Source organism: Haliotis cracherodii, unplaced genomic scaffold (assembly GCF_022045235.1).
Source record: "Haliotis cracherodii isolate W230 unplaced genomic scaffold, xgHalCrac1.p SCAF_6, whole genome shotgun sequence".
NCBI classification, from domain to species: domain Eukaryota; kingdom Metazoa; phylum Mollusca; class Gastropoda; order Lepetellida; family Haliotidae; genus Haliotis; species Haliotis cracherodii.
In genome coordinates, this window is record NW_027266319.1 from 50,056,908 (window position 1) to 50,072,244 (window position 15,337).

At 42.1% G+C, this 15,337-nt stretch overlaps 1 protein-coding gene across 1 annotated transcript in view; it reads right to left on the bottom strand.

The window, feature by feature from the left end:
* The window catches only part of LOC139445425 (glycine receptor subunit alpha-2-like), a 36,702-nt gene extending 24,739 nt beyond the window's left edge, over window positions 1-11,963 (bottom strand). The window contains exon 1 of the mRNA XM_071226571.1: window positions 11,770-11,963. Within this exon, the coding sequence (XP_071082672.1) occupies window positions 11,770-11,831 (62 nt within the window). The 5' untranslated portion in view covers window positions 11,832-11,963. The remainder of the gene's footprint in view (window positions 1-11,769) is intronic.
* Window positions 11,964-15,337: the final 3,374 nt, after the last annotated feature.

A 15,337-nucleotide genomic window follows, 5' to 3' on the forward strand; every position in this document is an offset into this window, starting at 1 on the left:
GAGAGAGAGAGAGAGAGAGAGAGAGAGAGAGACATCGGTATGGCCGAAATGGGGGCAACGCAGGTCCAAATTGCCAGAAGGTTTGGTTGTACACCATTGACACAGGACAGGCCTAGAACCGGACGACTCCGACTGACAACCCCAGTGGAAGACGGTCAGATACGGCTCATTCACCTGCGAAACAGATTCGTAACGACGACGGCGACGGCAGCAACAGCGTGATGCTGGAATCCGAGCGTATCGTCCTTTCCGAGGAATGGCACTGACTGCTCAAAATCGACGCCTGAGACTGCGATGGGCGAGGCAGGTTCAACGCTGGCAAGTAAGAAATTGGCGTCGAGTGCTGTTTACTGATGAAAGTCGGTTTAACTTGTTTCGAAATGACGACAGAGAACGAGTTTATCGACGCAGAGGGGAACGTTTGGCTCATGCGTGTATTCGAGCGGTCCATCCATTCGGCGGGGGAGATGTCATGGTGTGGGGCGGTATTTATGGTGATCAGAAGACTGATTTGGTGATTATACAGGGAAACCTGATCGCTGTGCAGTACAGAGACCAAGTGTTGCAGTCAGTTGTGCTTCCGTTCTTACAAAATCAACAGCAGGGGACATTGTTTCAATACGACAATGCCAGGCCCCATACTGCAAAACTGAACCAGCAAAACGTTGACGTTTTGCCCTGGCCTGCCCACTCACCCGATATGAATCCTATTGAACACCTGTGGGACCATCTTGACAGACAGATTAGAGCACGCCATCAGCCTCCCGTCAACAGACAGGGATTGCAGCAGGCCCTGAGAGACGAGTGGCAACGGATTCCAGTCCACGTCATCAGAAGACTGACGTCATCGATTAGGCGGCGTATTGAGGTCATACACGCTATTGAAGGCAACTGTGTCGACAATGAACTTGTTGTGTGTCTGACAATTTTTGGTGACATTTCCGACAACTTTTGAAAATGAAATTTCTTACCCCACCATTGTTTACCTTGAGCTTACATTACCTGTGATTGCACAATTCATTCAAACTGTGGTTGATCAACCATTTGTTATCCCTCCCTAGATTATTTTATAATTCACAACAAAACCTCTTCTTGGTATTTTTTTTTCGATCATGGAACTCGACCTATACTTTCTTTTGCCGCCCAGTTTGGTATTGCAAACCGACATATTGTTTATCACTCAGAAATGGGTTATTCAGTCTTAATCAAGGTATTGTAGTTCGTGATTTATTTAACATTAAGATATTGTGGCTTCTAAAAGGGTTTTCTTTTACAGATAGACTGATGTACGTAATCAATTCTTAGTAAAACAAAGTTGTATTTGATGGACTAGCATCACATTTGCTGGGACTAGAGCCTTTTCCCATTCATTTCCATCAGTAGGCTACTAAGTGCATCTACTTTGGCCTCATGTATATTTATTACTCTTAAAGATACTTCGTTAGAGTTAATGGAATGACCTCCGTCGAGGACCCCTATGTCACCTAGACATTCCTTAACTGACGTTGTCATGGAAACCGGAAACAAACACTATTCTTCTGTGTACCTTTGTAGTTATAACAGTCTTATTGTACGAAAACAGTGAGTGAGTTGTGTTTAACGCCGCTTTTAACAGTATTTCAGTTACATCACGGCGTGTCAGCTTAATGTGGGAGGCAAGCCCGAAGTGATGTGGGTCTCAGACGTTTACCACTTCGGTGAAACCCACGAGCACGGGTATGGTGCTGACAAACCTAGAAACATAAGGGAAGGTTTGTTATCCACAGATTACAAGCAAAACTAAGTATTACAAACCGTAGTAACTAAGTTTAGTTCAGTACAACCAGACTAAGTCAGAATCTAGATCGACATAGCCCCGAACCCACTTACCGACGAAACCTGAGTTTCGATCGTGACCACGCCAGTAGCGAGAAAATCGTGAACGATTAAACGAAGTCTGGAGGGGGAAGATACCAGATCTCGAAAGTCTTTAAATATACTGCGCGCGGGAGTCGGAGGTGATATTCTCTCCTGGACCACCGGGGAATACAACAGATTAAGGCGCCTAGAGATAACATCCATCCAGTCAATACATGATTTGAAAGTGTCATCAGATCATCAGAGAATGAAAAGGTCGGGCCATTAATTCTCTGACACAGAATGATCTCACCAATGACGCCCGCCGGACTTTGCCGAGCGGTGTCGAAAATAAACCCGAGGAACAGATCGGCATGAGACCGTGACATGGGTAAACACGAGCCACGGTGACACAGACAGCCAACGTCTATATACAACAGGTTTTGCAAGCATTAAAATGCAATCTCAGCCATCGGAACCTATGACTTGGCAACTTGATCTGGACCATGCTGTCACAAGACGGACCACCTGCCTGTATTTTATATATCAAAATACGTCAATCTATTGTATTTTCAGAAGTGTATATTAAGAGATATCTTTTGTTGTTTTACAAAGACGCTAATAAAACCACTCACGCGTGTTTTGCTTCATTGTAGTCAAGATACACACGATAGACACTATACACACAGTCACGAGAAGACGTCATTGTTTAGCTACAAGTTGATCAAGCTCTGTCATCGGCCAATTTATACCCAAGTGGCAGACATTTTGTTCATCCCCAATACATAACAATTTCATGCTTTCATATAGAAGTTTTTTAATCGTACCACAACGTTGGTAACATTATCTTTTTCTACAAAAATAATATCTAATCCAAACTCCCTCGACTGTACAAAGAGGACCGTTACGAGATTCGGCCCTGTACTTAAAGACAAACGGGCTACTAAAAATGGGCGTGACCCGTTGTAGGAAAATATGGGGTACTGGAAGATTCCATTTCCACTGAACAGGGGACCGTGGTAGTGAGTGAGACGTTGCACGTGGGGATCATGCTCAATATATATTCGTCCATGCGCCATGTATTGTCTGTTCGTGTGTTTCTTTGTTGTTTAACGCCGCACCCAAGCAATAATCCAGCTATATGACAGCGGTCTGGAAATAATCGGGTATGGACCAGACAATCCAGTGTTTGACATCATAAGCATCGATCTATGCAAATGGGAAACGATGACATGCATCAACCAAGTCAGCGAGCCTGACCACCCGATCACGTTATTCGCCACTAACGACAAGCATAGTCACCTTTTACTGCAAGCATGGGTTGCTGAAGACCTTTTCCAACCCGGATCTTCACGGGTCCCATGCGCCGTGACTCGATACATTTGCACTGTAGTCCACGGACGAACCTGTTGTTATAGGCTGCACGGATTGTGCAGGTGCGCGTGTTCAGTTGTCAGGTCGCTTTTTTTCATTGTTTGGCACTTGATGATACTAGAGAACACGACATCACACACTCAGTATTACCCACACACGCATTGGTGTTCCGCAAACACCCAGATACGGAGTACACAATTGGACAATGAAACGTCATTATCGACGTTCAATGTCAACGTTGATTCTGTATGAAATTTAGTTGCATTAGTTCTTCTCGGACACAGGTGAGTCACCAGGGCATAAAGGCTTGCATTAACACGAGGCCAGCTTCTGATCCGAACCGTTATACAATTGCAGGATGTATGTTATGGAATACTGGAAGGGACATTGTCGCGTTGACGCCCGTACTATAACAAGCAAAAATTACAAAAGCACGATAATGCGACAACGCCACATTTGACCATTTGTCGCATTGTCGCCCTTTGAATAATTGTTTTCACTTAAATCAATGCAACAATGCAACAATGCAACACATGGTCAAAGGGCAACAGCGCGACAATGTCCTTCCAGGATTCCATAGTATCTGGAGGTAAGAACTTTATGCACTCCGGGTGAACTAAATAATGCTTTTGTATTATGTAAGATCAGAAGAACCCAGCGGTATCCCCCGTCTTCCTATGACTGTCTGATTTAGACACCCACACCTTCCCCTACCAAACAAAATTTAAAACTCCCAGGTCCACCCCTGAGACCCGTGAAGATCTGGGTCAGAATTGGTCTTCAGCAACGAATGCTTGACGTAAAAAGCGACTATACGTCGTACGAGGCGACTAACGGGATCGGGTGGTCAGGCTTGCTGACTTGGTTGATGCATGTCATCGTATCCCTGTTGCGTGGATCGATGCTCAGTATATCAATCACTGGATTGTCTGCTCCAGACTCGATTGTTTACAGACCGCAGTCACATAGCTGGGATGTTGCTGAGTGTGGCGTAAAACAACAAACGAACAAACAAACAAACATACAAACAAACAAAGATCTACCCAATGCAGCGCGCTTGTCTACCATTTCGGTGCACGACGGGGACATCCTTTCCGGTCACATATTTTGGTACATTTATTTTACTTGATCTGCTTTGTTGCTGTTTGAATACTAAATGTTAGCCATTCTTGTGATTGGTGCACCAACACTATTGTAATACTTGTATGCTCCCCTCAAAACACCGACTAAAATACACCCAGTCTGTTAAAAGGCTTCGTTAAACCCCGTGATTCATCTATTGCTGGACACGACCTGGGTACAATGTGTGAAGCCAATTTCTGGTGTCCGTGATATTGCTGGAATATTGCTAAAAACAGCGTAAAACCAAACTCACTCACTCACTCACTATTGCTGGACATAATGAGTCAATTACCAAACACCAATATCTCCGGAAATGCTGGGACTTTCGCGAAAACATAGACTGTCACCGAAATATCGTGAAAACATCAATAAAGTTCAGACTCCTGAAAAAGGTTGTCTACTTCCAAAGTCATCCGTTAAGACAAAGATTTTTTTAGTCTCGCCTAACACAACAACACGCTCGATGAGTTTCAGTCTCTACCTTTAGATGCCAGTCCAAACTTTCTCACGGTTAATCCTGTCGGAATGTTGAATAACGGTAACGGTTGAGAGAACTAATCGCCCTAACGGTGACCTCATCATTCTGGTCCATTCTTGTTCTTTCTTCTGGTGTCCGATTAGTGGAGGTTCCACAAAGCGACCTTAGTGCTAGGACAATCCAAAACAGAGCGTGTCGCTTCTTCCTTGGAGCCAGTCGTAAAACTTCGAACAACGTCTTGAGGTCTTCAGATTGTGGATGAGAGTGGGACTTATGCACGAATCCAGACTACCACACAAGATACATAAGTGGTCACTCAACCGGAGGAGATCCTGGGAACACCGAGTGCAGAAGCTGAGTAAAGCATTGGGACTTGAGCAATACTTAACCGCAGTTACTTTTAAATCCACTGTACTACTTATTCGCAAGCAGCTGAACATTCAGGATGAACAGAAGTGGTGTACTGACATATGGGACGATAAAGGAAATTTAACAAACGGAAATAAACGTAGGACTTATCGCATGTTTAAGAAAGACCTGTACCCAGAAGCTTATGTAACCAATACAATGTCTAGACACCACCGCAAGTCCTTCATACGACTGAGAGCCTGCTGTCTGCCTCTGTGTGTAGAGACAGGCAGATATTCTAAGCCGCCTATTCCACTTCATGACAGAATCTGTCCTCTCTGCCCCCTAGAGATCGAGGATGAAGCCCATTTCACCATCACCTGCTCACTGTACTCAGATATAATGTACGACGTCTTCTTGAATTTACGCATAAAAACCCAACAGAAAAATATGTGTTTTTAATGCAAAATCCTAATTGCCAACTCCTACTTGCTTCTAAGATTCATCTCATGGTTAGAAGAAGGAATGCTCTTTTATGATTTACGTAGTTAACGTAATTTCTGTAATGTTTGTAAGTAAGTGTGTGTGTGGCTGTGTGTGTGGCTGTGTGTAGGTGTAGGTGTGTGTGTGTGTGTGTTTGTGTATGTGTGTGTGTATGTAGGTATGTGTGTATGTATGGTCTGTGGGTCTAGGTGTATGATATGTGTGTATGCGTGTGTGTATGTACATGTGTGTATGCGTTCGGCGAATGCATGTCTGTGCGAGAATCTATGTTGTTGATAGACCTGTATGATTGTTCTCATGCAGGTTTGGGTATAATTCATGTTTTAATTATATATTGAATGTAGGGACTGTTTGTCATTTGTGCTTTCTTAACTTATTGTTGGTCTGTGATATTTTAGATTATAGTGTCTCATAGGCCATATGGCCGGGTGCTTTTTATCATTCTATGAATGTACATTTTGTATTTTATCATATAATGTGCACGTGACACTTAAATAAACACATTCTCTCTCTCTCTCTCTCACTATCTGAGCTTAAAGAGTTAGTAGTGCATGCAGCACTAGTTGTAAGACCCTTTGTGGAACGGCCCCAGGGAAACTGCTCTGGGCCCAAATAGTGTGTTAACCAGTTGGTCGTGTCGGTTTTATGCGCAGTTCCAGTGATGTAAGATTGCAGACGGAGGAATTAATTATCCATGACCATGAGTTGAGTAGACTTTGAAGTGACATTGAGCAGTTTTTGGCTGTATCATGACGAGCTAGCTTCATGTGGGAGGAAATCCCTCGACTTACGTTCAGTGCTAGTCAAAAAGTTATGTCATTTAATTTCATAGCTGAGACAATTTAGACTTGCTAAATAATTTAGCAATATTCCAGCAACACCGGGGAACGGGGCGGGGAACACCAGAAATGGGTTTCACACAATGAACCAATGTCGGGAACAGAACCCGGGTCTTTGGCATGACGAGCGAACGCTTTTACCACTAGGCTACCCGACCGCCCCGTATATTCTCCAGGGTCTGGAAGACAGACTCGGAAATCCCTAACGCAGGCCGCTGCCATTTACCGCTTTGTTAAGGCTTGTGCTGATAGGGGTGTGGATGGGGTAGGGGATGGGGTTAGAGGTGGTGGTCGGAGGATTTCTGGGATTCGTACACTATCTATTGGTAATGTAAGGAGCTACGCCCATTCGCCTAAGACGCCTCAATTCGCTGTGCATAGTTGCGTCCCTTGGACACGCCAGGAACCTTTGATTGTGGGTTTGTATCCCGGTTCGCTCCGATTATTTTTCTAGGTTTGTCAGCACCATACCCGTGCTCGTGGGTTTCACCGAAGTGGTAAACGTCTAAGACCTGCATCACTTCGGGCTTTCCTCCCACATTAAGGAATATAACCGTGATATAACTGGAATACTGTTAAAAGCGGTGTTAAACCCAACTTACTCACTAATAAAGAAGGTGGTCGTTTGAACGTTTTAAGTTTGAAGCGTCCGTTGAAATATTTTTTTGTAAACAACAATTTAACGGCAATGACAAGGCAACTAGTGCAATGAACATGCTGAGCACTGGTGATAAATATTTCACAGACACTCTTATCTCCCAGGAGACAGTGAACCAATATGCACACACTCTAAAGGCGACGTCGAGAGACCTTACATGAACGGGCGTTTGATTATTCAACTTTGTGTCAACTGAGTCACCTAAGGTTACCAGGTCTCTGACAACCAGGCTTGAGGAGTTCACCCTGAGTAAGCCAGTGTTGATCAACCATAACTTCAGGTGTAACAAATGTTATATTTGTGATAACACTTTCTTAGTAAAGTACAGATTCTCGTACTTTTGGGGGGTTGAGTCCCGTCCGGGATTCGAACCCACACTTGCCAGAGTGAGGCACTTAATCGCCAGCACACAAAGTCAGCGATCCAACCCACTCAGCCACCGAGGCTTCCACAAAGTGAAAGTCCGACAACTGGTAGTCTAGATCACGTACTTTGAGTACCCCTCTGACAAGTGTATACATACCGGTAAATTCAGGGTTAGAACTAAATTTAAGAGATATTTAAAAGATAAATTGCCTTTGTAATGTTGAAACAGTTTGGAAATTTGGAAATTTGTACGAGCCTACAGACATTTATACTAGCCCCGGGCTAACAGGCGAGTGTAAATTTCTAATCCTGAACTTATGGCAGAACCCGAAATAAAACGCTTTGAACGCAACCTCATATATAATAGAACTACATCCGTTGCGACAACACACAACTTTTAAATTTTTAAAAATCAATATTTGCTAGTGTTTTATATACACATGCTCATATCGTTTGAATCGTACATTACTCTTATGGATTTGTTATGGTTACAGAAATGTTTTTTGTCGCTTTTATTGACAAAACTGACATTTTACCCCTTCCATTTGAAGCAAATGACAAGAAAGTTCAAAGTAACATGTTTTGAACTCCAACCAGGGATACAAAATCTTAATCAAAGTTGAGTTATATATATCAACAATCGATATTTAATTTTCCCTGACGCATTTCACAATGGTTAAGAAAAGACTTTAATATTATTTGCTTTAGGGAGGTATAAACGTAAAAAGCGTTGTGCAAACTGTGTAAATTTCTATTATCAGCCAATCAGGAGACAGTACTTTCTTAGTGGACGTGGCCTAATATTTCTTTCGGAATTATAAACACAAAAGTTATGCTTGGTTGGCTAATCGAGCCTGACCATCCGATCCCGTTAGTCGCTTCTTGCGACAAGCATAGTCACCTTTTACGGCAAACATGGGTTGCTGAAGACCTATTCTACCTTGGAACTTCACAGGCTGTTGCATAAGCGCCTGGAGAGTTGTTTTTTGCATTGGGCTGCGTGCTAAGTGGTAAAAACTGCATCGCGAGGGTTATTTTTTGTGTTAAAAGATCAATGTTAATTGCATGTCAGGGTGTAATGCTTTCCGACATTGTCTTCCCTATTGTTCGACTTCTCTAAACCATCCTTCCATGACGCAAACAAATTCATCGTTTCCTTACATAAATATTCACGTTAATTCATATTGATTCATCTCAACGTTTACCGCAAGCATGGGTTGCTGAAGATCTATTCTACCCCGGGTCTTCAGCAGCCCATGCTTGCTGTAAGAGGCGACTTACGAGTTGGTTGATCCATGTCATCGTATCCCAATTGCGTCGATCGATGCTCATTATATCAATCCCTGGATTGTCTTGTCCATACTTGATTATTTACAGACCGCCGTCATATGGCTGGAATATTGCTGAGTGTGGCATCATAATACGTCAAGCTGGCACGCCGTTATATAACGGAAATACTGCTCAACGCGGCGCTGAAAAACACTCCCTCAATTACAATTACGAGGGAGCATTTGAATACCAAAACTTTTACGGTTTTTCAATCCCCACCCAAATACATACCTGCACAGTTTCTCCCAGAAGACATCATGTGGGTTCGGCTTTCGGTTTACCGTGTTTTGGATGTAGAGCTACATGTATGCCACGTGTTAATATGACGGTGCTAAATTGAATTTGAAGGTTTCGAGGTACGTATTAAATCCGTTTGATTCATGACGCTATACCCCATACTTGAAGCAATAACCAACAAATGGTTGTACACATTCAATTTTCTCTCTTCTGTGAAATAGTCTAGTCCTGGGAATGGTAGGGTGTTGCCGTAAGAATCAACCATTTGGTATATTTCTAATATTCTGGTGAATGTTGCAGACAGACTATTGAGTTATAATATTTTTGTAGTCAGCAGCAATTCAATTTATTTGTTTCTCAAATGGGGTCTTCAAAAAATTAATTTTGGAACCACAACACATTATTTATATCATTGTTGTTGTTTTACGCCGAACTTAGCAACATTCCAGATATATGACGGCAGACTGTAAATGATAACAATGAGACTGGACCAGACAATCCAGCGATTAACATCATAAGTATCGATCAACGCAAGTGGGTTACGATGACATATATCAACCAAGTGACCGGGTCGGACCGCCCGATCGTCAGTCGTGTCTTACTCAAACCAACGCCATACGCTACATTATTCAAATAAATGTATTGCTGGGCTCGTATGTACAAATATTCGGGTAAAATCAGTTCCAATTCATATTATATCATACCGAGTCTGACTAACGAGATCCCGTTAGTCGTTTCTTACTCAAACTAACGCCATACGCTATATTATCCTTTGAAATACCTGCTAATAACCGACAATCAATCTACATTTTATGACATTCAAATAATTGTATTGCTGAGCTCGTATGTATATTCGGGAAAAATCAAATCCCATTCATATCAATGAAAGGTCATGAAAAAATCAACTTAAAATAAATGTACAATATGCACGCGTTCCATTGTCAACGACAACGTCTGGATCTGTATAGTATTGAATAACGTAGAATAATTATGCAATACAAATCAAGATGGCTTTAATAAACATTTCAATTATATGTGCAACGTCCATTATTAGTATACTGGGATCTCGATGACGTGTCCCGATCCTACACAATACGGTCAATTGTGAAGCGATCGTGTCCCAATTGCGTGGATCGATGTTAATGATGTCAATCACTAGATTGTCTGGTCCAGACTCGATTGTTTACAGACCGCCGTCATAGTGCAGCGCTTACTGCATAAAGGGCATTATGAAGGCCAATGATTACTGATACACAACCGCGAGAAACGATTGCCGCTGGTCGATGCAAAAAGGTGAGAATACAGGTGAGAATACAGGTGAGAATATAGGTGGGAATGCAGGTGAAACACGTGAGAGTTACCCTTTCAACAGGCAAAGTCAAACAGGTAAATTTTAATTCTATGGCTTCTTACCGTGGCCGAATCGACACCATGATGTAAGCGTTCAATCACCTATCACAAAAGTCCTAGCATGACAAGTGCCTATTAGATTGAAGACGCCCGTTATAAATTACGTCTCATTTTGAATCCATTGCACGATTGTTTTGTTAGTTTCTCTGTCCTAGTCAATACCGGGCAGTTTCATGTGATTGGTAAGCTAAGCAAGTGCGCTGGTGGTATTCATTTACTTTCGGTATTGAATAATGAATTGAATTAGCTTTAATCTGCGCGTATTATTCGGCATTATAGATAATTCAATGATTGAATTCGTTGAATTCCAATAGTTACTCATTTAAAATTGACACTGACATTAAAACTCGTAACAGCAACAAGCTCGGGTATTCTGAACATTGCTCAAATAATAAATAGACATGAGTTTATATAATTACTTGTATTATATATTACAGTAAACTACGTTTATAACGAACACGCTTATACCGAACTGGCGGATATAACGAACTGTTTTGGGGTCCCGGCCATTTGCCGTACATATGCTATATATATGCCTATAACGAACTACGGTTATAACGAACTAAAACGTGTGGTCCCTTTGAGTTCGTTATAACCGTAGTTTACTGTATTGACACAAGACAACTGTCAGGCCAAAAAAAGTAGCAGCTTGAAACTGGGTTTGACCGAAACATAACAAATGTTGTCAAAATGTGACTAGGCTAAAAACAGTCGCCGAAACACTGCAAGCTTAACGTCCAAAACACAACTATGACACCCGTATCAAATACATCACAACAGAATAACCATTTCTTGTTTGTTTCATGTTTAGCCAACATCAAACGTGGGTGCATGCTTTCATTCGGCCTGTTTATTATTAAATGGTTTTGTTTGTTTTCATATCTTAGAACAGATCCTTTTCTTTTACACGTCGAAGGTACGCTATTCGTTATATATTCTACGATCCATACTTCTATACATGACTATTTTTACATAATTTTATGAGCGTATGTAGGTCACATGCGACATACAACAGATTTCATAATGAATACATTTGCAGTATATATGTACTACTACTGTCAGGTTGTATAAATATAAATGGGTTGACATTTAAAACTGACGTCACTGTCTTTTGTACCTTTAAATGTAGGTTTCATGATCCTCGCAACATGTAAACAAACAAACAAACAACTGTCAAAACACGTTTAGCGTTCACCTGATGCAATCAACGTTTAGCAGTATGAAACAGATAAGTATTTCGTAGCACAAATAAGAACAATGTTTCTCACCTGAACGCCACGGTGATCAAATAATAGCAGAAAAGCACAAGCGTCCCTCCCATTCGCGCCATCCTCGCTTTTCCACAGAGAATGTGTTCCGTTCCAAAAACAGGGGACACACGGCTTAAATAGCCCGGCTTATGTCAGACAGGAACCCCGAGTCGACTGAAGAGTTATATCCTGTGGATTATCACCTTCCGCGGGTTATAAGTGGGGTTGGATTAACTGAATGACGGGCGTTACTACTGGAGCGCCCTTCGCTCAACAGTGCGGTGTTCTAGTGACATAGGTATTGTTAACCTTGGCTGAGCCGTATATTATTGAACCAGAGCAACGCGTCTAGGACATACTCAATCACTTGGCTGGGATTCTGTCATTAAGAGTTGTGTTGATGTCAAGTTGTATTTGAATACGCAAGTTTCCAGTCATTCCATTCGATTGAGTTTTTTAAAAACAATTCCTAATTGCGTTGACTGTTTGATGTAATTAATCAGCTTGAAAGATGAATAATCTATTGTATACCGTGTGAGTGTGTTGTTGCTGTTTAACGTCACAGTCATCAATACCCTAGCATATCACGACGTTTGGCTCTGACAAACTAGTGATTGATAGTATGAGCACACCACATATCCTGATCATCCGGGTACCATTTTATTCAGCTCCTACGATAAGGATGGGGTATTAGGGGCCACTTCAGTCCCTGACTGTCACGGGGTAACACGTTGTGAAGGAATGGTCATTTGAAACACAGTGAACCCCCGTTATACCGGACTAAACTGAAGGGCAAAAGAAAGTATACAACTATGTCTCATGGTGGCTAAAATGACAAAAACAAGAAATGGTTATTCGACGGTGATGTAGTTGACACGGGTATCATAGCTGTGTTGTGGACATTTAGTTTGCAGTTTTTTTGGCGACTGTTTTCAGCCTAGTATGTTTGTTTGTTGATTAACGCCACACTCAGCAATATGCCAGCTATATGACGGCGGTTTGTAAATAATCGAGTCTGGACCAGACAATGCAGTGAGCATCGATCCACGCAATTGGGATCGATGTCATGCATCAACCAAGGCAGCGAGCCTGACCACCCGATACCGCTAGTCGCCTTTTACGACAAGCATAGTCGCCTTTTACGGCAAGCATGGGATGCTGAAGACCTACTCTATCCCGGATCTTCACGGCCCTTTCAGCTTAGTAACGTTTTCATAACATTTGTAATGTTTTAGCGTTCAAATTAATTTTCCAAGTGTATATTTTCTATACGCGGTTCATATTGTTCCGACTGCGCACTATCTTTCAATTAATGAATCAATGTATGGAATTTGGATTTTTTCGTTGTGATATACTCACTATTAATAAAACAAAAGTAATAGAACATCTGTAACGGTGTACGACCTGATGTCGTTAATATTGGTTAAACAGCTATTAAGATTGTCTCATCATTGTCACGTTTCCAGTCTGTCGAGTTTAGGATTATCATTTGAAACCATTGTTCAGTTCAGTATCGTTGTAAGAAATGAAGATGAATCAATATGAATTAACGTGAATATTTATGTAAGGAATCGATGAATTTGTTTGCGTCATGGAAGGATGGTTTAGAGAAGTCGAACAATAGGGAATACAATGTCGGAAAGCATTACACCCTGACATGCAATTAACATTGATCTTTTAACACAAAAAATAACCCTCGCGATGCAGTTTTTACCACTTAGCACCCGATCCAATGCAAAAAAACCTCTCCAGGCGCTTATGCAACAGCCTGTGAAGTTCCAAGGTAGAATAGGTCTTCAGCAACCCATGTTTGCCGTAAAAGGTGACTATGCTTGTCGTAACAGGCGACTAACGGGATCGGGTGGTCAGGCTCCCTGACTTGGTTGATGCGTGTCATCATATCCAAATTGAGTGAATCGATGCTCATGTTGTCTATCACTGGATTGTCTTGTCCAGACTCGATTATTTACAGACCGCCGTCATATAGCTGGAATATTGCTGAGTGCGGCGTTAAACAACAAACAAGCAAAAGCTTATACAACATCAGTATGACGCAACAAACAGTCGTGTTTGTTTGCATGTTGTTGTGTGCCACAGCCGGCAATATTCTAACTGTACCATGACTATCTGTAAATAACTCGCCCCGTGAAGATCCGGGGTTGGGCAGGTCTTTAGCAACCCGTGCTTGTCGCAAGAGGCGACTAACGGGGTCGGGTGGTCAGGCTCGCCGACTTGGTTGATGCATGTCATCGCATCCAAACTGCATGGATCGATGCCCATGATGTCAGTCACTGGATTGTCTGGTCCAGATTCGATTACTTCCAGACCGGGGTCATATAGCTGTAATATTGCTGAGTGCGGCGTTAAACAACAAACAAACCAAAATCTGTAGTTCAAATGTGAGTATGTCATTCTGTAAACAAAAAAACAAACGTATTTCGTCTGAGAATTAATGAAGGATGCCATTTTAAACTGTTGCAATATTATATGGAAATATATGGTGCTTTTTCCGGGGATATTTATTTATTAAGGTTAAATAGATTACCTTGACTATTTGAACATATATGGTATAAAAGTACACACGTTTATAATGGTTACTACTGTATTACGTTTGTCAGAACGCTTTGAACATCACTGATCATTACACGCGAGGCTAATAATATACACAGCAGCATCATTTGACAATACATTCTTTGTCTGCAAACACATGTTGTATTTAACAGGCAACAGTCAATATTGTCTCTGCTCTAAAACAGTTTTAGCTCTGTCGGTGAGGCAATTATCTATTGTGGTATTGGCATTATCGCATTTACATGAAGTTTGGCCTGAAGGAACTCAACATCACATCGGACCATTTATTAAAAGCTAGAATTGTGGGGTATGACTATTGACCTATAAAACTACACAAAGTTTTCAGATTTCACATATTTGCAATTGTAATTACATTTCCCCTAATTGTTGAATGCTCATTACGGAGTGAGGGAGGGAGGGAGGGAGGGAGGTAGGTTATACGTTAGACGTTTTCCACGAGCTCTGTAATGTAGCTGATAAATCTAGAAACATAATCAGGGCGAATCTGGAATTCGAACCCACAATCAGACGATTCGGGAACTTCTGAAGAACAGAACACAATTGCGGTGCCAAAGACGCCAGGTCTCCTGTGCCCTCTAGTCGGGATGCTGGCACAATGCGATCAGGAAACCCGAGAGCTGAAGAATATTCTCATCTATGTCTTTCCACATCTTCGCCAGGGGCATTAAATATTGGTTCTCACATCCCGGCCAAACAGCTTGGCCATGTGAGTCAGTGAGTAAGTGAGTATGCTTTTACGCCGCTTTTTGCAATATTCCAGCAATATCACGGCGAGGAACACCAGAAATGGGCTTACTTCACACATTGTACCCATGTCGAGGAATCGAACCCGGGTCTTCGGCGTGACGGGCGAACGCTTTAACCACTAGGCTACCCGACCGCCCCTTAGATTGGCCATGTATTTCAGTTACATCCTAGCAAGAAGCGGGAGGATGAGAGCCCGAGGAGATGCAGGTATTTTACCTCTTTGGTGAAACCCACGAGAGTGGGTATG